The 23312-nt window shown below is 48.0% G+C and overlaps 1 protein-coding gene across 20 annotated transcripts in view; it reads right to left on the minus strand.

The window, feature by feature from the left end:
• Nucleotides 1–383: 383 nt before the first annotated feature.
• The window catches only part of RBFOX1 (RNA binding fox-1 homolog 1), a 1460772-nt gene continuing 1437843 nt past the window's right edge, over nt 384–23312 (minus strand). For 7 of the 20 annotated variants that reach the window (XM_032326750.1, XM_032326751.1, XM_032326754.1 and 4 more), the window contains 3 exons: nt 19321–19373; nt 4755–4830; nt 4140–4381 (listed from right to left, as the gene is read on the minus strand). In XM_032326750.1, the coding sequence (XP_032182641.1) occupies nt 4234–4381; nt 4755–4830; nt 19321–19373 (277 nt within the window). In that variant the 3' untranslated portion in view covers nt 4140–4233. Of the gene's footprint in view, nt 3139–4137; nt 4382–4754; nt 4831–19320; nt 19374–23312 lie in introns of those variants that run through there. The other 13 variants (XM_032326745.1, XM_032326757.1, XM_032326747.1 and 10 more) reach the window with 6 other exon arrangements.

The raw sequence follows: 23312 nt of genomic DNA on the forward strand, positions 1-23312 counted from the left end.
GGCCATAGTGAGCCCTTGGGAAGCGGACGCTGCAGCCCTCGCTCGTGGTTATCTTCTTCCCCCGTGCCTCCCGCCCCCCAAAGCGGCATTAATGACTTGCTCATGTGTTTTGTTTGAAATGCACAGTTTTTGTGGCTCTTTTGGCGACATTTCCGTTGCTGGGGAATCGGTCGCCTGAGTTCTGTTTCTTTCTCAAACGTCTCTGGTTCCTTCCCCAGACTCGTTTGGAAAGACACCTGCGCAAGGAGTGCCCGCTGAGCCCGGCGGCCCCGTTCATCCCGTCACCACCCAGCGGGCCCGACGGCGGCCACGCGTGGGCTCGTGGACTCTACCGCCCCCGGAAACGCACGGAAGCAAAAGGACTCAGAACACCGACTCGCAGGTACCTTTTCAGACTAAGCTTTTATTTTTTTGATATTACAAACCAGTTTTTCTTTATTCACAAACCACTGTAAGTGATATAAACACTAATTTCTAAAGACAGATATACACATTTTCTGGGTTTGCAGATTGCGTGATGTGTGTGTTAAGAAGTCACTATATGCCACACATGATATTAATCTTTTTTTTCCATAATTCATAATAGCAATAGTTACTTAGATAAATGAAAACATTCCAAATAAATACTGTTTAAAAAAATCCAAAATGTTCGTTTACATCTCTGACATACATTTTAAAATGACTTATTGGCATCTTGGCGGAGTGCCCAGACGAAAGGTTTTGGAACATCATGGGGCACTCACTTGCTCTAAATGATTTTATTAAAACTACATACAGTCATGGGGGAAAGTACAGCTCATTGATGAAAATCAAAACTGCAAATTAATTTTACTTGAACCCACACAGTAAGAATTCTATGTTCGTGATTCCAAATACAATGCAAATTCTGGATTTCTGACCTCGGAGGCCATCGGGAGAGAGTTTTGGGTTCTCCCGAGCCCCCCCCCGTCCCTTTGACCTCTCTCCCTTCTGGGGGCAGGGTGCCGGCGTGATTTCATGGAATTAGAAACACATCTGCCCGGCACCCACGGTCCTAGCACTGTCCTCTCGGTGGGAATGAGAATGGCCTAAAAACACCCTCTCTGGCCCGCGCTCCCCCACCCACATCGGTCTGCGGAAAAGAACATCTGACATGCTTGCTTCTGGCTGCTAAGCAGTGCCCCACCGCCCCCCGCCACCCCTTGGCTCCTCTCCAGATCCCCGAGCATCTGTCTTACATAGCGAAGCTTCAGAAACTTTGTTTTCAAATCTTGTGAAACTTTATTGATGGTTTAATATCCAACCGATCTTACTGCATGCACATAGATGACAAGAGAAAAGCTGGATCACACACACTTTTTTTTTTTTTTTTTAAAGTTTTGTTTGGTTTTGTTTGAAAGCGGAGTTGTTAAAGCGGATTGGCAGGTCCACAGCGGTGAGTTGATAATCGGCTGAGGGGCGCGCCATAGGGCCTACGCTGTACACAAGGAGACTGACCTATGGCAGCGGGACTACTGGAGGCGGCTGGCCGCTGTTTGTTTTTCATTTAAATACAAAAACAGGAAGACCCGTGACAGATACCCCAACTTAGGTTAACTTGTAAACAGGACAACATGGAAAGAGTTCAAACAGAAGTAGTACAAACTGCAATTTTTCGTCGGTCACTCTGGCCCTGCTGGGGGGAAGGAGCTTTGTTCTTGGGGGGCGGGTTATGGGGAGAGGAGAGGGAACCTACTTTTTTTGCTTCCTTCTGACAAGTGTCCTGGGCCTTGGAGGCGGAACTAAAGATACTGGTTTGAGAGACTCCTCGGGGACCAGGAGGAGGAGGAGGAGGGCGGGCTCTCACGGACGGAAAAATTGCAGATTGTTCACACAACACAGTCATGTTTCAAAAAGTACCAAGCTGATGAAAATACCATGATTATCTCTACTCAATGATTGCAATACTTGTAAAATGCTTCTATAAATCCGAATATGATTATCATGTAATTCCATAAAAATTATACATCTGTCTCTAACAGTTGCTCTACTAGGCTAAAACTAAAGCTTCATAGACTGTTTCTAGAACTTAACAACGCCACTGCACAGATGTAAATTTTATACATTTTTTTTTTTAACTGGTACAAAGAATTTAAGTTTTTATTACTTTCTTTTTTTGGAAAAAAAGAAAAAAATAGAAACAGTGCTTTTTTATCACCTTTTTATTAATGTTATTTTTTTTCCCTCCCATAATATAAAAGTCAGCAATGATATCAATAATTTATTATACTGGAAGAAATATAAAAAGAATGCTTGTTGATGGCCTAACTAGCAGTTTTTGCCTAAATAACTAGCGGCTGGTTGAGAAGCTGAATACGGCCAAGTGGAATGGTTTAAAGGGTGGGTTTGCACAGCTTCATTCAACTTCAACTTGGATGCACAAAGTGCTTGGAGAAGCACTCCCTTAAACAACATAACCTTTGGCTTGAACTCAATGAGTAACTTAGAACCGCTGACATATGATTGTTGGTGCAGTGGGTCGTTTGGATTCGTCAGTTACTATTCTGGGTTTCCTTTTAGCCCAAATCCCGGTCCCCTAAGACCCCCCCCCCACCCTTCCCCGCTCGTAAAATAAAATAAAGCAGATGCAGAAAAAAATGACTATTGTAGTCACTTACACTCTTCCCAGACAGCTGATAACCCCAGTAGCTTAAGATTCAGCATATAGAATTCATTTACATGATATAGCACTCTGGATATGGCCCTAAACTGGTTTTTATTCATAGCTAGCGTCTCTCTAGTTCAACCACAAAAACTCCTACAGCCAGCAACCAAACTACGGAACCTTCAGAAATTAAAGACCCACAATATTAAAATACACAGAACAAAATATCTGAGGTATAAGATAAAAAATGTAATTTTTTTTCCTCTTTTTTTTTTTTTTTTTTTTTAATTTTTAGAGCTGCTAAAATGATGTACTACTGCGTGTATTGCAATACCCAGGCCTCGGAAAGCTTCCTCTCTCCCCACATTGGAAGGTTTTAATGGTTTTGTCATTTAGTATGGAGCAAAACGGTTGTATCCCCCTCGGTATATACTAGCCTGCAATGAAGAAAGAACGAGACCCACATCATCAGCATGGCTCCTAGTCTTGGCATCAGTCAAGGGTGCAAAAGCATTCTGAAACAAAGCAATTTGAGGGGTGTGTTTTTTACATTTTCCTTTTGCAACACGTGGATCATCAAAAAAGACTCATGTGAGAAACAGACACGCAACCGAAAGGGAGGCGCCCCCTACCCATCCCAGCTCCGTCTCCGAGAGCTCTCGACAGGGCCAGTCCCGACCTCCCTCGGCGACTCTTTCTAAAGAAGGTCCCTGCGAGACCGCGTCCCTTCGGCCAGCCCTGCTGGAGAGGACGCCTCCGGCACAGGCTGGGCGATGGTGGGATGCGCCCTGACTCGTTCTGTTGGCTCGTCTGACTCACGAACACGGCATCCCGTCGGCCAGAGCTCCGTCTGCCCTCGGCTCCGAGAGCCGGGGGGCAGCCGGCGGTGGGGGGATGCCGCGACCGGCTCTCCTCTCCAACCCGCTCTGCAAGCGGGCTCGGTGTTGGGGCAGAGTTGCCGAACGCAAAATCGGGATGAAAATCTACATCAACTGCTTTACTTGCCCGGGCTCAACACCCTGGAGGGAATGGGTTCTTGAGAGGGGGCGGGGGGTTTACGGATGAATTGCTTGACGTCATCGAGCTTGTGCGGAAATAATACGGTTTCCAAATCACGGCTGAATTTCTATGGCCAAGCTCCAGTGACGTGTCTGGTCACGGCTCTAGATGGCTATGAGGTGGCACTTAACTATTCCCTTTTTTTTTTTTTTTCCTAAAAGTACGGGCGATTCCAAAGAATGCCTATGGGGATTTGTTTTTAGGATAAGGTCTGGTATTCTTGATCCCAAGCAGAAAACTGCATGCCAGAAGCTTTTTAATGATTGCATACGCTCTCACGTGATGGGCACGTCTTACTGTACTCAAGAGTTTTAGTGCATAGAAGTTTGAACAAGTACAGGCAGATTCACCCCACCCTCGCCTCCCATTTTCGCCCTCCCCCCAACCCTTCCCCAAAACAAAACCCCAGACTCCCCACCCCCCACCCACCCCCCACCCCCGCAAAAAAAAAAAAAAAAAAAAAAAGCGAAAACAAAAGACAACTCCCAAACCCAGCGGATTCCTTCTAATTCCTTAGGTACTAGGCACACACACAAAGTGTGCCCCTCTCTCTATTTTCTTTCCTGGGCGACTATGACTTTAAACATGAATTGTAATAGGGGAGGAGAGGCAGTCAGATTCTCAGCTGCCTGACAGCAGAGGCCTGGAAGTGTGCAGCTTAGCTCCTCTGAAGTCTGTGCTGGGGCTGGAACCTTGGGGCTATGTGAATGAGCAGCGAGGGAGGGAAAAAAAAAAGAAAAAAAAAAGTTCTGCATTGACACTGCATTCTGTTAGTGATGGATTTAATTATCAAAATGACTAATTATTCCATTAAGGTAAGTGCTCTGCTAGGTGAGACTTGCAAAATTAGAAATATAATAACTTACATGCACTACATTGCCAAGAAATTAAGACATTTATCAAGTTTACCGGGAGGATTAATGTGGCATTTTAGCTGCTGTTAGCACAAGAGACAAATTCAATTACGGGAACGTGAGGGGACGTCAGCCGTCCGCCCGTCCGCTAAGGTCCCAGCTGGGGGAAGGGGGGGGAGAGCAGGAAGAAGCGAGGAAGAGGCGGGCCTGGTACTCACCATGGCACCAACGCTGTAGGTGGGGGCTGGAGCAAGTGTGTGGTGGTAGGGGTCGGCAGCATAAACTCGTCCGTAACTGCAAGGAGAACACGGGGCACGTCAGTCCGTAACAGGCAATGGCCGAGTCCCGAGAACCCTAACGTACGAGAATTCCGAGACAGCGCGGGGAGGCCCTGTTGGTCTTCGGGGGTGGGAACGCGTTCCCACCTGCCCCACGACATCGGAGAAGGCCAGCTGGGTCCAGCGCCTTCTTCTGTCCCCTTAGCACTTCTGGCGAGATCATAACCCATCTTCCTCTCTCTTGTAGCGCCCTTCCTATGCTGCTCGCAGAGCCACCACAGAGCCCCAGGTAGGCAGAAGAAACAGCTTGAAGGGGTGGTTTCAAGAAGCCCCGTACCCGCAGGGGACCTGTCTCTTTTTCCTCGAGAGACGCCGTCTTTTCTGCTAATTCGCCTGTGACCAATCAAGCGAGACAAGGTAGGTCGCAAAGGGTCCAGCAGCCTAGTCTGCCGTGAGGGTCCAGCATCTCAGAAAATAACAGATGTACTTGAACAGGAGGACCCTTGAAGGCTTTGTAGGACCTCCCCCCCGCACACACACTCCCCACTCAAGAATGAGTCTGATTTGATTTCGATCCTATTACCCCAGAACTTCTGCCGCATCAGTCAGTGGTTGGGTTCGGAGAAGGGACCCATTTGGAACACTATTTCTTGAGGACGAGAGCTCATCTTTGGGTGTTTCGGTGGCCCTCCCCCAGCCCCCTCCCTGGACTGCCATGCCTCTCAGGACGGGCTTTGGAATAAAAACAGAGAGGGATGCCTCTCTGAGGGGCTGAACGCAGCAGCAAATCAGAAATGAAGGTTCAGAGAGTTTACGTTACTTGCTCGGGGTCTGAGCTGATCCTTGAATCTCTCAGGGCAACCCGAAGGCTCCTGATGTGGTGTCTAGACCCTGACTCGAATGACCTGCCCCGCTGCCTTCCTGGAGAGAGTCTGCACACTGGTCTTGCTAACAATCAGAGCTGAGGCGCGCGCTAAGCGAGGTCAGGTTCCCTGGAACGGAGATCCTTATCCTGCACATGCTTTCTGGAGGAGCCCATCAGAGGGGCGGCAGATGGGCATGCGGGTTGGGGACTGAGAAAGAAGAGAAGCAAGGATGTGGTCTGAGCTGGAGACTAACTTCTGTCTGACCCTGGGAGCTGCACCCCAGAGAGGACCCCGCCTGGAGACAGGGACATCAGTTTTTTTTTTTTTTTTTTTTTTTTGACATCGATCACAAGTAGGCAGAGAGAGAGAGAGAGAGGGAAGCAGGCCCCCCGCTGAGCAGAGAGCCCGATGCGGGACTCGATCCCAGGACTCTGAGATCATGACCTGAGCTGAAGGCAGCGGCTTAACCCACTGAGCCACCCAGCTGCCCCGGGACATCAGTTTTTTTAATGCCCGTGGAAGTTAAGCAGGAGTTGTGGGCTTCTGTACGGAACGGAGGATAACTTCTAGGTCCCATGGACTCTCTCTGGCAGCGGGGGTGGGCGGGGGGGAGTTCTCTGAAGGAGGCAGCCACTCTGCGCCGTTAGCAGCCCAGGCGCACGGCAGCCGGGGGTCGCGTGTACCGGCCACTACATGAGATGTACGTCCTTTACCAAGGGCTTGTGACTCCTGGACTTTAGGGAACGAAGGAACGAGGCAAGAGGAGATGCTTTGTCTGCACTGTCAGCCTTTAGCTCCCTTGCCCTCTCGTAACGTGTCAGTTGCCCAGATTTCGACCCTTGCCTTTCCTTCCCATCTTCTTTTTCGCCACTGGAGGGTAAGAATGTCCTGGTGGGTCTCCCTTGGTAGCTCAGGCCAGAGAGCCTGGGACAGTGGGAAGAAGCCTGGGTGAGACCCAAGAGAGCTTCTTTAACCTTTAGGGTCCGAGTTAGACCCCCAAAGGGAAAAGAAATTTTTGACAAGACCAAGTTCTCCTCGGCTGTGTCCTAGTCCTAAAGCCTGCTTGCGTGTTTCCAAGGGCTCTGAGCTCAGATGACCTGGATGAGGCTTCCTGCCGCGTTCTCCTGATCCTGCAAAGCCGGGGCACCAAGGGACGTTTCTTTTCCGAGGTGACCCTCTCAGGGAAGCTAACGAACAGCCAACCCCTCTTGGTCTCCATCCTTTGGGACACCCTTGATTGATCTGTCTCCCTCCGATGGCTTTCGGGCAACAACACTCCCTCTCTCTGGGAAGAAGAACAGTTCTAAGTCCAAGACCAAGGGCGTGTTAGAGGGAAGAGGAAGTTTTTGAAGACATCTTAGATTCACAGAGGTCACCCGTGAAAGCTGGACCTCTGCCCCCATCACTAGAAGGAGATGTGAGTGGGCATAAAAAGGACATGATCTAGGAGTTTGGTGCTGCTTTTCATTTTGTGAGAAAATAGCCTGTCATTGGTCTGGAGGGAAAAAGGGACCACTAATAGGATTATTTTAATGTACTTCCACTCGGCAAAGCTGGTCTTAAAATGCAAAGATAAACTGAAAATCCCCGGGAACTTAGGAAATGATGCCAACCTGTCCCTGTCATGGTATTCCTTCAAAGCGAGCAGGATAGTGCCCATTTCGAGAAATTACTTTTTTTAGAATTCGGGGGAAGGGTTTTCCCGGGCAAGATTTTCGTCTTCGGAGGAGAGAACATGCTGGTGATCTGAACGTATTCAGTGAGGATGACGCCCACCTCTGCCCTCCGCGTGCCTTAGCGGTAAATTCTTCGTTGCCTCTAACCCTGGGCAGAGCTTCAACCTTTGTGGAAAACCCAAGGTAACAATTTGGCAGTATTCTCTTCCGAGGCAGAAGAAAAATACAGCGGCACTGAACGATTCCTCGTAAATGAGCAGGCTCCTTTTCTCCTCGGGGTGACCTCTACCTTCAGGATCCGATGGTTTTATTATGATTAATAAATTTCATTTCCACAGAGGAAAAGGGACCATGTCAGCTCAAACTGAAAGCAAGGAGGCTTCTTTTCAAATGCTAATTTCTAAACACGCCCTTGTGTGACACGACAATTCAGACACAAGGTTATTAGGGAAGATGGGAACCGGAGGGCTAGTCTTGCAGCAGAAATGCCAGGCACGTCAGCGACCTCCTGTCCTCAGAGCTGGCTGAGCACAGCCCAGAGGAAAAGCGGCAATTCCCAGGGACCTCGATGGGAGTGACAGGAAGATGTCTTACGACCGCCATGTTCCGAGGGACCTACATACACCGCCGTCACCCTCCAACGCCATCCTTCCCTTCGGCAAAGTGGACAGTGGCGCAACCTGGCCACGATGCTACCATGTCCCCACATCCCGCCCATCAGAAATTACAGATGGAATCTTCCAGTGTCTACCTTACTCCGTTCCCTCACCTCAGCCACCAGGGTTTCATCAGAACCGCACCCACAACAGCCCGACGTCTTTCCTCTTTGCTTCTTCTCTTGCCTCTTCCAAGCACCAGCCACTTGCATCTGTGGCTAACAACTCTACCATCCGTCCGTCCATCATCCATCCGTCCATCCATCATCCATCTAGTCAGATATAAATGTCATCGTACCTCTTCCGTGCTTCAACCCCTCCAGTGGTTTTCCGCTCATCCCAGGATGAAACCCAGACTTGCCAGGGTCGCCCCTGCTCCTCGCTCCCTGTGCTCCAGACGCACTGGCCCCGCCGCGACTCCGAGAACACATGCAGATTCATTTTGTGCTTTAGAGTCTTGGCCCTCGCCTGCCCTTCGGGTAATGTAGCAAGTCTCGCAACCGTTTTTGTTTACTTGCCCCTCGGCCTGATGACTGACCCCACCCATCCACCCCCCCCCCCCCCCGCCAGGCATGTCAGCCCCGTGGAGGCTGGGCCAAGTCTATTTTGTTCACCTTTTTGTATGTCCAGCGTCCACCCAAGCACTAGCCACGGCGCAGGTGAGCCAAGGGCCAAGCCATCGTCGCTGCCTGAGGGAAGCAGCGCGGGGAGGAATAAACCGGGAGAGAAGACACTTGCGCCCATCCTCAGGATTCTGTCCGCAGCCAAGCTTCTCCAGAGGGGCTTCCTGAAGATTCCTGAAGGTCACTGTTCCCACAGACATTCCAAACCCTTCGAGACACGCCGAAGGTAAGTTTCTAGGGACTCTGGGCATACAGCGTGTGTAATTTCACATCACCCCTGAGAGTTCATAGAACACTGGCCAATACGCCATCAAGCTCATCAGACCCCTTTAGGGAAAAGCCAACCAAACAACAGAATAGAAGGTAAGAGCTTTGTGGGTGACCTCACCATAGCTTGGGGCCATGTCCTCATGAACCCGTCTTTTTTTTTTTTTTTTTGACTTTAGCAACAAGTGGAAACAAGGAGGCCACCTGTGGTGCTGGGGAGAGCCCAGGGCATGCGACCAGAAGATCCAAGTTCAAGTTCTGCCTTGGCAATGTCCTTCCTCAAAGACTAGGTGAATCGCTCTCTCTAAGCTTCATTTTCCTTTTTGCATGAAATGGTATTCTTGGGTCTGAGCCCGGTCTAATCATCAAGCACATGGAAAGAAACCAGGTGCCATTTGAAGCAAGTCTACAGATAGGCGATTGCGATGGTGGGGTCTTACACAGGGCTTGCCAAGCCCGGCTCTCACTTCCGCCCAGACTTCTGGGCTGTAGCGTCAAGGGAGATGTTCTTTTCTAACCCGACTGCGTGGCGCCCTAGCAGTTAAGTTACAGATACCGTTGGAGTTAAGCACTACCTACTTTCTGAGTTACAGATGTAGTTAAGAGCATTGCATTTGAGCTTAGGGTTCTGTCGGAACTAAAAAGCATAACAATGCTGCCCATGGAGTGGGAAAGAGAACCTGTTTTTGTTCAAGTGCTTTGTCAACTCTACGGAGAGATGCAAATATTACTTCTTTTTTTTTTTTTAAAGATTTTTATTTATTTATTTGACAGATAGAGATCACAAGTAGGCAGACAGGCAGGCAGAGAGAGAGGAGGAAGCAGGCTCCCCGCCGAGCAGAGAGCCCGATATGCGACTCGATACCAGAACCCTGAGATCATGACCTGAGCCAAAGGCAGAGGCTTAACCGACTGAGCCACCCAGGCGCCCCCGAATGTTACTTCTTAATACCCTCTGAATTTTGTTGAAATAAGCTAGATGCTAATGAAATACAATAGAGCTGTGTTGGGGCCCAGACCAGGATTCTAGCGCAGTGAAGTGATTTTCTTATAGGGACAGAGTAAGAACACTAATTAGTTTCCCTGTGTTTTACTCTATCTCAATTAAGAGCCTTTGTGCCCTCTCGGAACCTTATTCTTCCTGTAGCATCACTTCCCCACGCCCCCTGTCCCAGAGATAGCTGGCGAGACCTTGAGGGAGCAGGAAGGGGAGTGAAAAGCCCTCACCCCACCCCACAAGAGAAGTTCCCAGAGGCGTGTAGCTCTCCTGGACAGCCTGATCGCCACAAGGATGTCCGGAGGACTGTGCCCCGGCCACACCAAGAAGCGTGGCAGAGTAGGCTTCAAAAGGGGATGCGTCCTGATCGCTGGCGTGTCTGTGCTGTCATCAGGGGCCACAGCGCCCTCCTCACTGGATCTAAGATATAATCTGAAAGACACTGGGGAAAAATGGATCCGGGCCAGTCACCCACGTACGGCGCAGTATGCAAAGGGAGAACCACCATACCGTAACCCCGCAGTTCGAACAGCCTGCTCTTTGGAGAGCGACGGTGAAGCTAAGGGATGTCCTCCCCCTTTGCTTTCCGGGAGGGTCCACTGAGGTCTGGACCCCAGGATGGCTCACCCGAGTTTGGGTGCCTGAGGCACCCACTGAGAAGACGGAAGCGAACCTGTCCAGGAAGAGGGGCCCCTCGTCCCACCCCGTCCCTTTGGTTTCTTGAGCTCTTCCAGATGAAACACCGAAGGGCTTTTAAAAGAAAGTCCTTTGGTTTTCGCTGCTGCTGCTGGTATAATCCACTGCTAGGCTGTTGCTTTCGCCCCATCCAGAAAGCAAGCATCTGGAATACTCTTCCAGATCAGGCATGCTTTGCATTTGGGAAACTGCTCTGCTCCTGGCAATTCTCCGTGGCTGGAAAGGAGCTACAGGAATTACCAGTCAGGAAGGGGAAGAAAAAGGCCACATGGAGGGTACGTGGGCTTTGGGGTCCCTCAGCTCTGCCCCAGCTGTTGCATAAGTGCCTGCCCTGATGCCACTGCACATCAATCCATTTTCAAAAGCAGAGTGTTACGGGCATTTCTACTTCCTACTGACCCATATCCTACTCATCCTTAAGTAAAAATGCAGCCCAACCTAGGAAGATCCTACAGTCCTACTGAAAGAGGTGGCAGGCTTCTGACGAACCCCTCGGGGATTCTGGACTGCAGGATCTGACCGGTCCCCTTGGCTTTCCGTGGGGTTTCTGGGAGCTCAGGATGGAGACAAAATCCCGCCTTTGAAAAGATGAAAGCCTGCAGCCCAGAATACAGGAGGCCACAGCAGGCCTTTCCAATTCCTGGTTGGGGATGGCTTGAGCTATCTTGTAGAAGAATGCACTCTTACTTTCACGCAAACCAACACCAACCAGACAACTGAGAAGGCTCAGGGTACAACCGTCCTTTCTCAAATGGTAGAACACCTCAACTTTCAGCCTGGGTTAGCACAATGTGCACTGGTTTGAGAAGATCTTAGGACAGAAATGGTTAATAATCACCAAGATTTGCGGCAAATCTTCCAGGGTCATTGACAGCAAAGACAATGAGTTGATCTCTGTCCACCACCAAGAGACCCGGGGCCCATCAAACTGCTTCATCTCCACAGGAAGAGAGAAGAGGGTTCACAGGACCCCAGGCCACACATCCGGGATCGCCACAATAGGGGGACAGTATTAGGATGGGGACAACTTGAAGGTATTGGGAAAGAATTAAAAGAGAGATGGGTTAGAAGGTGGTGGTGTTCCTGCTCACTTTCCTGTGGAGAGTCTACTGGGGTCTCAGTGGCTCAGTGAACATGTTCTTGAAGGAAACACTCCTCTGTGACTCCTGTAGCCTCTCCTAGCTTTAGTCTGGATGCTGACAATCGTCGGCCACTTTTATATGGTTTAGAGATAGGTACCAAGATGACCAGATGACCAAGCTGTACTCTAGAAGCTTCTCAAGATACATCGAAGAGGAACTTAACCAGTCGCAAACTGAAAACATCTATAAAACCACTTCGAAAGTAGCAAAATTGCCCCCCAAACGCCCAAGCAGCAACGGAAGAACTTCTCCAAATGAACAACATGAAGTCACCTCACCGGGTCTCGGACATGCTGAATGCTGTTCACTTCCTCAGCCTGGGTTTGAAATCGTCACCTTCACGAATCACTTATTGCGCTTTCCAGCCTCCTGTTTTCTTTGCTCAGAACCAGGGGGGGAAAGCAGCTTCGGGACTCTTCACGTTTTAACTAGGAAGGCGTAGAGTTTACGCAACCAAGCTGTCACACATCTGAACTGTGCATACGTGAGTTCACCTGTAACATCTGTGAGGGGCGGCCCACGCCGCCCGTGGCGTCCATTCCGCACACTTTCCATGCAGTTCAAAACCTCTTCCAATTCTGAATCTCCAACAGTTCAGGTCTGAGCGAAGAACCTCAATCCTGGGTTCATCAGAGTAGGGTCACAGCCACTGCCTGGGAGTTGAGACCACCCAGTGAGCCCTGCTCTTGGCCCTCGGTCCTTCACTCTAGAATGCCTCCTCCAACAAGAGACACATCCATAGCTGTGCGCTCTTTAATGCCAAGCCCAAGGTCATCCCCCTCTTACAAAGGCTGTTTCGCCTTCTTGGTGTCCTGACAACTGCTCTACCCATATCACTAGGAAATCCCCCTCCTGCTCTGAAATCAACGTGGCCCCCAGGTGGGGCTCAGTCTCCTGGGGGAGCGGCTAAGAGTGATCTCAGAACGTTCACCTCCTCTTTGAGCGACTTCCTCCTCCTGTGAATGGAGGTAGTGGTGCGTACAGACGGGGTAAGGCAGTAGGGAGGTTGATGTGAGGGTGACGGTTTACCGGCTGAGTCAGCAACCCCGTGAGTCTCAGATATCGATACCATCAGGCTGGCGCGCACTGCCTTCTCTCCATCGCAGGTGGGGTCACGACAAGAAAGCCCGTGGAGTCCATTGGTCAGAACCACCCCAGAGGTAAGCATCTGGAGCCCCTGTGCCCTGTGTAAGCCGCTCAGACATTCTGAGAGCTTAACCGGCAGGGTGAGAAGAACGAGCTGACACACACACACGCGCTAACTACACCCTCACTTGGAGGCAAAATTAAAACACAAAGTCACGACACGCTGCCACAGTCCAGATGATCCGTCATGGTATTTTAATGACAGGTGAGTATCCCTCGCCTCTAAGAAACCAGTTCTTGGGGCACACAAACCTTTTCAATACTCACCTGAGCAAAAGGAATGAAAATCTAACTCCGGAATGGTACTAATAAAAATATAATGAGCCAGAGAAGAGACATTTTGAGGTTTATCGCAGCCACGTTAAAAACTTGAAAAGAAAGAGGGGTGATTCACTTTTATATATTTAATCCAACATAGTAAAATATTATCCTTCCAATGGGTAATCAATGTAAAGATTACTAATGTCATAAAGTGCTTTTACATAATTTTACAAACGTAATTTGTATCCAAATATAATTTGTATTTGTACGGTTTACAAAATACTGTCTGATCTACAAAACATTAGATACGATATACAAATACATTTGTATTTGTATTACAAAAATAAATTTCACATGATTATTGTACTAAGGTTTCAGAATCTAGTATGTGTTTTGTACTTACAGCTCATCTTGGCTGGGACCAGCCACATTTCAAGGACCTTGTAGCCAGTAGGGCTATCGGCCGCCATACTGCATAGCGCAACTCTAGCAAAATCTGTCCTGCGCTCTCCTTACCACCGAAAGGGGAGATTCCTGACCCATTAGCTCTGTGGTTCCTGAAGAAGTAGGAATTACCTGGGAGAACTTGTAAGAATGCAGATTTTCGGGCTCCCTCTCCAGACCTGTACATCAGACTCTCTAGGGCAGGGGACATGGGAAGAGGAAATGGATTCTGCATTTGTAATAACTGCTGTTCTATTTTTTTTATTCAAATTCTGCACTGATACAGCACTACCTCCCTCCCTCAAGGCTGATGTGGAGCTATCTGGATATCTTTGATTTGTATAAGTAAACTGACAGAGACATTTTATTTTTATAGGGTATCACTATGGCCTGTCCCAAGCTTTGAACTACACCTAGTGCCCGGCAAGCGCTCAATAAACGTTATAATTATTTTTACTAGGTTCCTTTGTTTATATGTTCCCTGAACACCCTGCACACTCCTAGTATAATACACATCGCATTTGATTGGAAACAGACCAATTAACTGCAAATCAATTTGCTACGGGACGACTTTGCGGAACAATCAGATAACCAAAATGTAAGGAGGACACTTCGAGGAAGTTTGCTGAAGGATCAGTGAGGGGAATGGCCTAGTTAGAAACTCCGAAACACTGTGTGAGGCTGCGTGGGTGAGCGAGTGTGTGTTTCTGTGCCTGTGTGGGCACCTGCATGTGTAGGTTGGGCGGGGATCGAAGGATGGGAGAGGGTTACGACACCCCATGTAGCCATGAACTCGCTTCTGATAATGACTTCATCAAGTATATAGCAGCCCTTTCACGGGAGATGGTTTTAATGGCTTTGGTCATGCCCTCGGCCAAGGCTTTTTTGCACATCCCCCCCCACCCTTACCTAGTGTCCAGTACTCATACAGAACTGGGGGTGTGTCCCCACGCTGGCTTCCCGTGCCTCTGAGATGGTGCCTGGCCTGGTAGAGGAGGCAAGACTTGCTGCTGGACAGAGACCCAGCCTCCCCCTGGACCTCAGAAACACACAAGCATGCACACACACACTCTCTCGAGCAGCTGGAATTGAGCAGCCAAAACCACCAGTTCCAAGTTTCTGGTAGTTTTTAGGGGATGGACTACCCTGTTGATCTCTAGCCATTGATTTTCAGCAAAAGAAAGATATTTGGGGAACCAACCCGGAACACACGGTGCCTGTTTGACCCTATCTCCTGGAATACGCAGAATGCTCCCCGGCAAGGCAGCTGCTCCCTTCCGCGCCCTGTCCCTGCACCTAGACTGGTGCCCAACACGACACAGTATCCAACGCACACCCGGTGCACACAGGGGATGCACCAAGTCAAACACACACCCAGGGGAACGGCCATCTGGGGAGCCGGTAAGTTCCCTGAGGGCCCCCAGCATTTTAACTGTGCTCCCCAACTCACAAATAACTCCTCTTTCAGGAGCAAAGATAGCACAACTTAAGAGAGCAGGGGAATTTCATCTGGAGCCCAAGGTCAATGCTGTAAGGTCAAAATACAAGGGGCAGATGGCAGCAGTGGGGTTCAGTGGAAAGAACTTTGTCCATTGGGATTTGGGGAAAGTTACCCAAGTTCTCTGGATCTGAGCAATTTTTTTTTTTTAAACTCTAAGACGAGAAGGAGGGTAACACCTCCCTCACTGAGCTTGATGTGAGAAATCATCTGTGCACGTATGCACACACACACACACGCACACGCACAGGCAGGGACCTAAGTATCCATATAATTTATCATGCTCGCTCATATGCAGAATTTGCTCAAGACGACAGGAAGTTATCATCACACCCTGGAGAATTCAGCGAAGCCCGACTGAGGGACAAGGACTGACGGATGCAGGGCTCCCTCTTCGTGGCGACAACAAGTCTTAGCACTCTGTGAAAATAAAACACCCTTGGAGCAAGAGGGAGAGCGTGGACGTTGAACACGGACTGAACTTCTTCCACTTCTAATCTGCCGGCCTGTCCTGCTTGTTCTCTGTTCAAAATGCAGCCCAAAGCCTTTTTGGCTCTTCCACCACCATCATCCTAACCCAGGTCCCTGCCACCCTCCTCCCCTCTCCCTACACCCTCCCTTCCCCCCGCCACCGGACTGTTGCAAGAGACTCAACTAGTGCTCCTCATGGGTGATCTGCTCTCCACAGTGCCAAACTCATCGTTAGAATGATAAGGCAGACCACAGCTGACCCTCCAAGGACTTCCTACCACACCTAAATCTCCAGTGGTTTCCGATTTTCCAAGTCCTAATTTGTTCTGAGCCCTAGCGGTCTTCCTGATTTCATGTTCAACACTCTGCTGTGTATTCAGATGCCGTGGCCCCGCCGCACATCCTGCCGAGCCCGGCTGGCCGCCTCAGGCATGCCTCAACCACAAGGCATTTGCACTTGCCACAGGTCCCTGCTCCAACATCACCCCCTCAGAGAGGTCCTCTCTGCCCGGTGAACCTAAAGGAACATTGCATCCTAGTTTCTATCCGGCCCTCTGCTCTTTGATTCATGAGAGCTGTTGTAGGATTTGCCACGCCAGTATATCACGTGCCTTTGCACCTACATGCCGGGCATCTGGTCTTGGCTAGAAAGGAGGCTCTTTGAAGGAAGGGCATCTCCTGGCTTATTTAAGGCCATGTCCTGAGGGCTCAGAACACTTGCAGATACACAGTAATGACTCACTAGGTATTAATGAAGTGAGCTGAATTCCCAGCTGTTCTGCCTAACTAACGAACTTGCTTTGTGACCTTCCTTCGGGTATAAGAGCCATACTCTCCTTCTGCTACAATCACTAGCCAGTCCTGGAAAATCTCCAGTGAGTCACAGCGGCAGGGAGCCCTCCAGTCTAAGAAGGGAGAATCATCTTGTCCCTTGTCCCTGCCATCACTTGAGGATCCAGCTCATGAAAGGTTCTTGATGTTACACAATGAGAAGACACCTGAGTGTCCAAAGTGAGCGTTGGACACATGCACGCTGGGGGCTCAGGTCTTCTGTCAAAAGGGCCCCAGGATCCCCCCCACCCCCCCACCATGAGCACTTTGTCCTTCAGGAGCAACCAAACGAACACCAAAGCCAAACAATGAATGCTGCTGCCGGAGACACTGAATAAGAAAACCAACACAGCCTCACAAACCATACACACGAGCAAGAAAAGCTGCTTCTAACGTGGCTAGCAAAAGCAGGAATGACATGTTGGCATCCTCTCCAAAAGACCCAAGGAAGAATTGTCACTTTTCCTTTGGGGACAGGAGGAAAACCCCTTTGGTGCCGCAGATCCTATGGTCTCACGATCTTCATCTCACCATCTTTGCCCTGAGCCACCGACAAAACTGGCCAGCTCTGCCCCACAGGCAGCTGTGTGAGAACAACATGTCTTTATAAGAATTTCAGTTATTAAATTCACTGTGTCCTCCAAACTGAGATTTTAAGTGTTTTGCTCATTTCTTCCTTCGTTTAAAAAAACACTGAAATCCCGGAGATAACCACTTATTCAGGAGACCTGCCCTAAGGCGTTGTTCTGTACACAGGGATGGTTTTATTGGTTAGAATGGGGACGCCCCGGTTCTCCCAGCACAGGGGAGATGAGGCGCTCGGAGATTTCGTCAAAACCATAAGTCACAAACTGTGCTGACCGACCCGTTCCGATTTTCCATATTCACTCTGGCTGGGAGAGAATCTGACATGTGATTGATACGGGTGTCTCCTTTTTCATGCTTGGTTCAAAATTCAGAGTTCAAATTGAACCTCATGAAGCAGACAACATATTATTAATATGGCCATCAAAGCAACAGGGATCTCTCTCTCTCAATTTGAAATCTGATCAATAGCAATCTATTAAGAATTTACTGAGCAGCCGTCCTAAATCAGATAAGGTAGGTGATGACACTCGCTCTACCCAGGCCAACTTTCATGATCTGTGGCCTCTTTCAGGAGTAGTGTGTGTGGGGGCCACTTGCTTACAAGGCCAAAGTGTGTCAAGTCACAGGATGAAATCAATGTCTATCTCTTAAATCTGCAACTTGGCAATGTTTGACCTGTGGTGTCAAAACACAACCCAAGATACACCGGGACAGGCGTGTGTTTTTAACAGGAGAGTTGGAGGCGGTGGAAGTCAGCGTACCCACAGATGACATCCAGTGATAATGCTTTCAACCAACACCCCTCCCCACCGCAGTCAGGTACCCCTCCAGAAGCATGCTCCCTTTCCAAGGGTTTGAAGATGTCAAATGTCTCTCACATCCCAGGAACATTCCCCGCCACCCACCCCCGGCCACGCAACCATCCGTCCCCTACCATTAAGTATTATTGAAGTGCTAGGGATGTCACCACCTCCCACAGGGAGAAACAGATGTTTCAGGCCAGGAGTTTAGGGAGGGAAAAAGGGGAGCCCTTATCCAGGGGTTTTTTATAGAAATGGAGTAAGCTATTGCTTTAAAATACAAGCATGTATACCTCCTGAACTCCCGGGGTAAGACACTGAGCCATTAAAAATATGGACACCGAGTCTACCGATGAAACTTTTAGCTCGGACAGGGCTGGTGACATGCTCCTAGCACTCTGTCCTTCCTTCAGTTCCTTCTCACCAAAGACTGTAAGTGGGGAGGGCAGCATTAGCCAACAAGCCTTCATTTGCTGGGCTCCGCTGATAAAATGCCATCGATAGCAGATGAAGTTCTATCTGCAACACTCTGTGGAATGTAGGGTTTTGAAGGTCATGTCCTACTCAACTACATGTTCGTAAGCTGTACGGTCCTCCCTTGTTGGCTAGAAGCAACACATTGATAAGATTCCCTAGTAATTGTTTTGGTGAAAGTTTAGGCTAAAAGGCAAAACAAAACAAAACAAACAAACAAAAAAAACCCCAAAACCCCAAAACAAACCAAAATCAAACCAAAACCAAAGAACCCCGAATCTGTTAGCACTCACCTATCTTGCATTTAATCAAGTAAGTCCATGCTAATGAAAGTTCAACCATAACTGTTCTGAACCACATCAAAGCAAAAAGACAGGTATTATTTTGACGGACACATCATGCAACTTTGTAGTTTGTTTGCCAATGCCCTGATTCCAAAGGCAGAAGACTTTGTCTCTCTAAATCCTGCTACTTGTAATACATTTTAAAAGGAGATACAGGATCTTTCATTAATAGAATGAAGATCCCCTTCTCGTGAGACACAGATAATTATAGTCCCCAATGCCTCTCTCTCTGGCTTTCTAGATTCAGTCTTTTACAACTAGTCATTCAATAAAGATCCCAAATAATTCACATATACATCTGCGTGAACCCAGACAAAAATAAGTCAAAAAACAATACAAGTCACACGTCTGTGTCCTTAATCTCCCATTCAGCATTTTAACACAAGAGCACTGCTTATACGGTAAAATCCTACTGTGGCTTCCTTCAACAGAGTTTTACTTTTCTAGATCATGTATTCTTAAAACTGGAAATAAAATATCCCAGTTAGCAAAACGCCTGGTATCTTTTCAGACAGCGGAGCCTCAAGGCTTCGGCTATACTCCAAAGATAGACGGGCTTTGGTTTTGTTTTTTCTTTGTTTTTTTTTTTTTTTTTTAAACTCAACTTTCTAGAGTGACCAACTGCAGCATGTGAAGGAAAAAAAAAAAAAAGAGAGAGAGAGAGAGAGAAAGAGAGAGAATACTGAGCTTTGGTTGGATGCACCAAGAAGTAGCAATGTTTGTTACCTGCAGAGGTGTTACAAGAAATTTCATCTGCTGCAACGAAGACGTACTGATTTCTGGAAGAGAAGATAAAATTCACAATACTGCTCGCTCAGGGGGGGATGTGCTCTCTGCCGACTGGGTGGATGTATTCAGATGCAGGGAGGGAGGGGTGCTGCTTTCGAATGGATGTTGCAAGGACAGGTGTGGATACATCTCGGACATCGAGAGTTTAGAAAGATCATGAAACAGGCATGCGGGGACCTGGCCAGCGGAATCATGGTGATGTCGGAACAGGGGGCCATGGACACACTGTTGCACCATCATTACTACTGAGTGTTCCCAGAACGGCATGCCGGGGGATGTGGCGAGGGCTGGGGTAATTCAAACTGTGCTTGCATGTCTGCGCTGAACGGAGACAACATTTAAAGAAAATACGGACAGTATGTTGGGGAAACGGGATACTAGCTACGGCAATCATAACAATCTGTGGTATAATATAAAAAAAAATTACTTTAAAAGGAAAGGAAAAGAAATGCTGTCATTTCAGAAGAGAATGTTATATGGTATCATGTTATGGATAATAATTTCCTCACCGAACTAGGCTGGATGCGTAGAGAAGGTACAAGCAACTCCTACTGGAATAAATCCTGTCTTACCGAATTATTTTTAATGATGCCGTATTTAAGAGAAAATTAAAATGGAAAATGCTATTTTACTTTGATTTAGTAAATCCGGAAAGATGATCGAACTCTCTTAAGATGTTTCCAACTGTGGCATTTGCACAGTGAAATGTGTTCTAATTCAGACGTACTGTTTATTTCTCTAGAAGTAAGAACGTCTGTAGGAGGCAGATTATAAAAATGCCCCCAATGAGATTGGCCTCTTAAATTTGTCAAAAGCAGCCATGTAGAGTCTTCTGGTTCTCATTTGTTAGGTTTTACTGTGCGTATGAATCATTAGGAAGCAAGATAAATGCATTTTTTTGGCTCTCAGTTTGGGCTTCTTCAAATGTTTTAATGCTTCCAAAAAAGTATCTGGTGATTGAGCACTTCTTAAAACATCTTAAGAAAGTTTTGCCATTGCAAGAGGTACACCCAGGAATATAAATAGAGCCACCATTGGAAAATTCACTAGAGTTTACCCTCCAGTTGAAAATTCTAGCCATTTCCACACCAGTGAAACCTAAACGAAATTATATATGCTCTGAGAATAGCACTCTATATGTTTCTCTTCCACATAACAAAGTCACAGCCAAGTTCACTTATTGCCTCTCTTAAAAGACTAAAAGTTAGTGTCCCTGGATTTTTGCTTGGACACAGACTTTCTGAGTCCCACCAACATCTGGCTTCCAATTTCCGAGGTCTGAGGAGCAGTACACTTCATATCCCTGAGAATGAAGATGTTTGGGTTGCATATTTGTTTTGACTTGTTTACGTCTGACTTACTCAAGGGGCAGAAAGATATGGACACCCCCAATCACATGTATGCGATTCTTGGGTGGGCCAAACCAGCACCTGGCAGGACTTCTGTCCTATCGTGTGCCCACAAGAGGAACACGACCTTGACTACCTGGTTTATCCAGAGGGCCAGGCGCTCTGTTACAGCTGTTCTTCTATTACGGGGCAGGCCTCATTAGCTATCCAGTTCAGACCCTGTAACCCTAAAAGACTCTACCGCCTTGCATCCCACTTCTGCATTTTCCTTAAGGAACTGTCCTGCCTAGTAGACATTAGGAAAACTGTGAGAGGCAACCAACAGATATAAAAATGATGCTTGAATGAGCAGGGAAAACCTGTAAGAATGTGATCTACAAGCATGTTTATAAAGACATTGGACCTTTTTCTTTAATTGTACCCAAATGTTAGGAAATGTGATGGTTGTCCTTCACAGCACTCTTCCTTGGGACATGACACACTAATTCTGAAAAATAATGCTACCATTTCTCTATTCCCTTCTGATTCCTCTCTTTCTTAGGTAACCTATATATTTTGAATTTTTTAGAGTGTCTTTAGGATTCCTGAGCAAATTTCTGAACAAAGGGGGTGACTCAAAGAGTTGGCTCAGAAGACAGCCAATTATCAAGTCAAATCTATGTCAAAGCGTGAAGTTACCACCAAGAGTGATATCGTAGGGGATAGGCAATGTACTGTGCAGCAGTGCCAAGGAAGAATTATTTAAAGTATCTGCAAAAAGTAGTAGCCATTTGGATGTATCAGTTCTATACTGATTTTTTTTTAACTCCATGCAAGGAGTCCTACAACATCCAGGAAGATTTCCCTAACATTTCCGGAAACTGCCTTTCTATGGAGCACATTAATTCCATGGAGTCAACCTGTAAGATCAGCCTTCCCTCCACCCCCCAACTATGCTACCCTTTAACCAACTGATTATAAGTACAATGAACAGGAAATACCTGCAAATAATAGCCTGGGGAGGGATGTCAGGCCAACGTGGCCCCCATATGAGGCCAACAGAAGAATCTGGATAGAGTTATAAGGGACAGGTTTCATGGTGATGTCTCTGTCCATTATGTTATGCCATTTTTATATACAGTCTGTTTCTCCCCACTGGACCTTTAAGATCAGTGATCTATCTTAGCCCATGAATAGATCATATGCGACCCTCTCTGTGGAATCATTTACCCCACATGACCAGAGAGAGGTACGATCAAAGAGATTAATGACATCGCTAGGAGGTCACTGCTCTTCCCAGGACAAACTGAGTGACCACAGGAGCTGGAGGTACAGTCCGGACAGTGGGCTCACCTCTCAGAGCAGAGAGGAGGCTGGCAGGGGGCCTGACCCCTTATGTCAGTGCAAGTCTGTTCTGGACTCTCAACAAAGACACAAGAACTTACACTTCAAAGCAGTTGCACTTGACTTTGAGCAAAGTGGTTGTAGATGATAAAGCCTGGCCAAGTAGTCCTCAGCCTTGGCTGCACTGGTAAAAACACCTGGTGACCTTCTAAAATTCCCAGGAACCCAGGCTGCTCCTGAGATCAGTTAAAAGGGAATCTCTGTGAGTCTGTCTCAGGCACTAGTCGTTTCCAAAGAGCTCCTGGCGACTCTGTACAAGCCAAGGTTGAGGGCCACTTGCCTAGCTGAATGGCTCTCATGGGGCTGCTCCCTAGGCTTGCAAGGAGAGGTTAAAACAATGAAAATGCTGGTGCCCTTCTCCTGTGCTCCTAGCCTAACCAGCTGGGACACGGTAAAGAAGGAGGTGGTTTAGAAGATGCTCGGCAGTCGAATCTTCTAGCAGCCACAGCGGAGAAGCATTGAGCAGGGCACAGATGCCATGTAGAAAGGGAGCTGAATTAGAGTCTCCTGCAGCTTTTGCTTTTCTCTGCAACTTCCATTTGCCTACCCACCGTGCTGCTCTCGGGCAAACTCGCTGTGTGGCTGCTGAGCCTGAAACCGCAAACACTATACATGGCTCAGAAACGGTCCCTTCTAGTTTCTGAAGGCCTTCTGAGAGAACGGACACTAAGCCTCCTTTTTGAAAGCGAAGCTGGTTTATGATGGCCACACTACCATGCTCTGTATCTGCTTCCTCCCCTGCTCCTCTTCTCTTAGCACCTGGCATGGAAAACTCAAGAGCCTCTTTGCTGGGTCTTCCCACTTTCCTTCTGAGTCTATACCTAATCCTCTTTACCATTTTTTTTTTTCCACCTGGAATTTTTCCTATTTTTAAGCCCTCTCTGGACTGCAGAATTTCTCAAACTTCCCTGAAGACAAGACTCAGCTAGAGTGCTTGTTAAAAATCCATACATGTCTGGGTTTTAGCCCAGACTGCCTGAAACAGAACTTTTGGGAGAGAGGTCTGATCACCGGTACATTTTGGCCAGAACCTAGGCCCGGTGACTGACCAGCTCTGGGGGCCCCATTCACACCGTGCTAAGTGTTCAAAACTACCTGGGACCATGATTCTGTCCATGAGCACCAGCCATGGACAGAATCATGGTCCCAGGTAGTTTGTACCGTGGGGGAATTGGGGAACGTTGTTGAGAAATCTCC

The sequence above is a fragment of the Mustela erminea genome, chromosome 20 (genome assembly GCF_009829155.1).
Source record: "Mustela erminea isolate mMusErm1 chromosome 20, mMusErm1.Pri, whole genome shotgun sequence".
NCBI classification, from domain to species: Eukaryota; Metazoa; Chordata; class Mammalia; order Carnivora; family Mustelidae; genus Mustela; species Mustela erminea.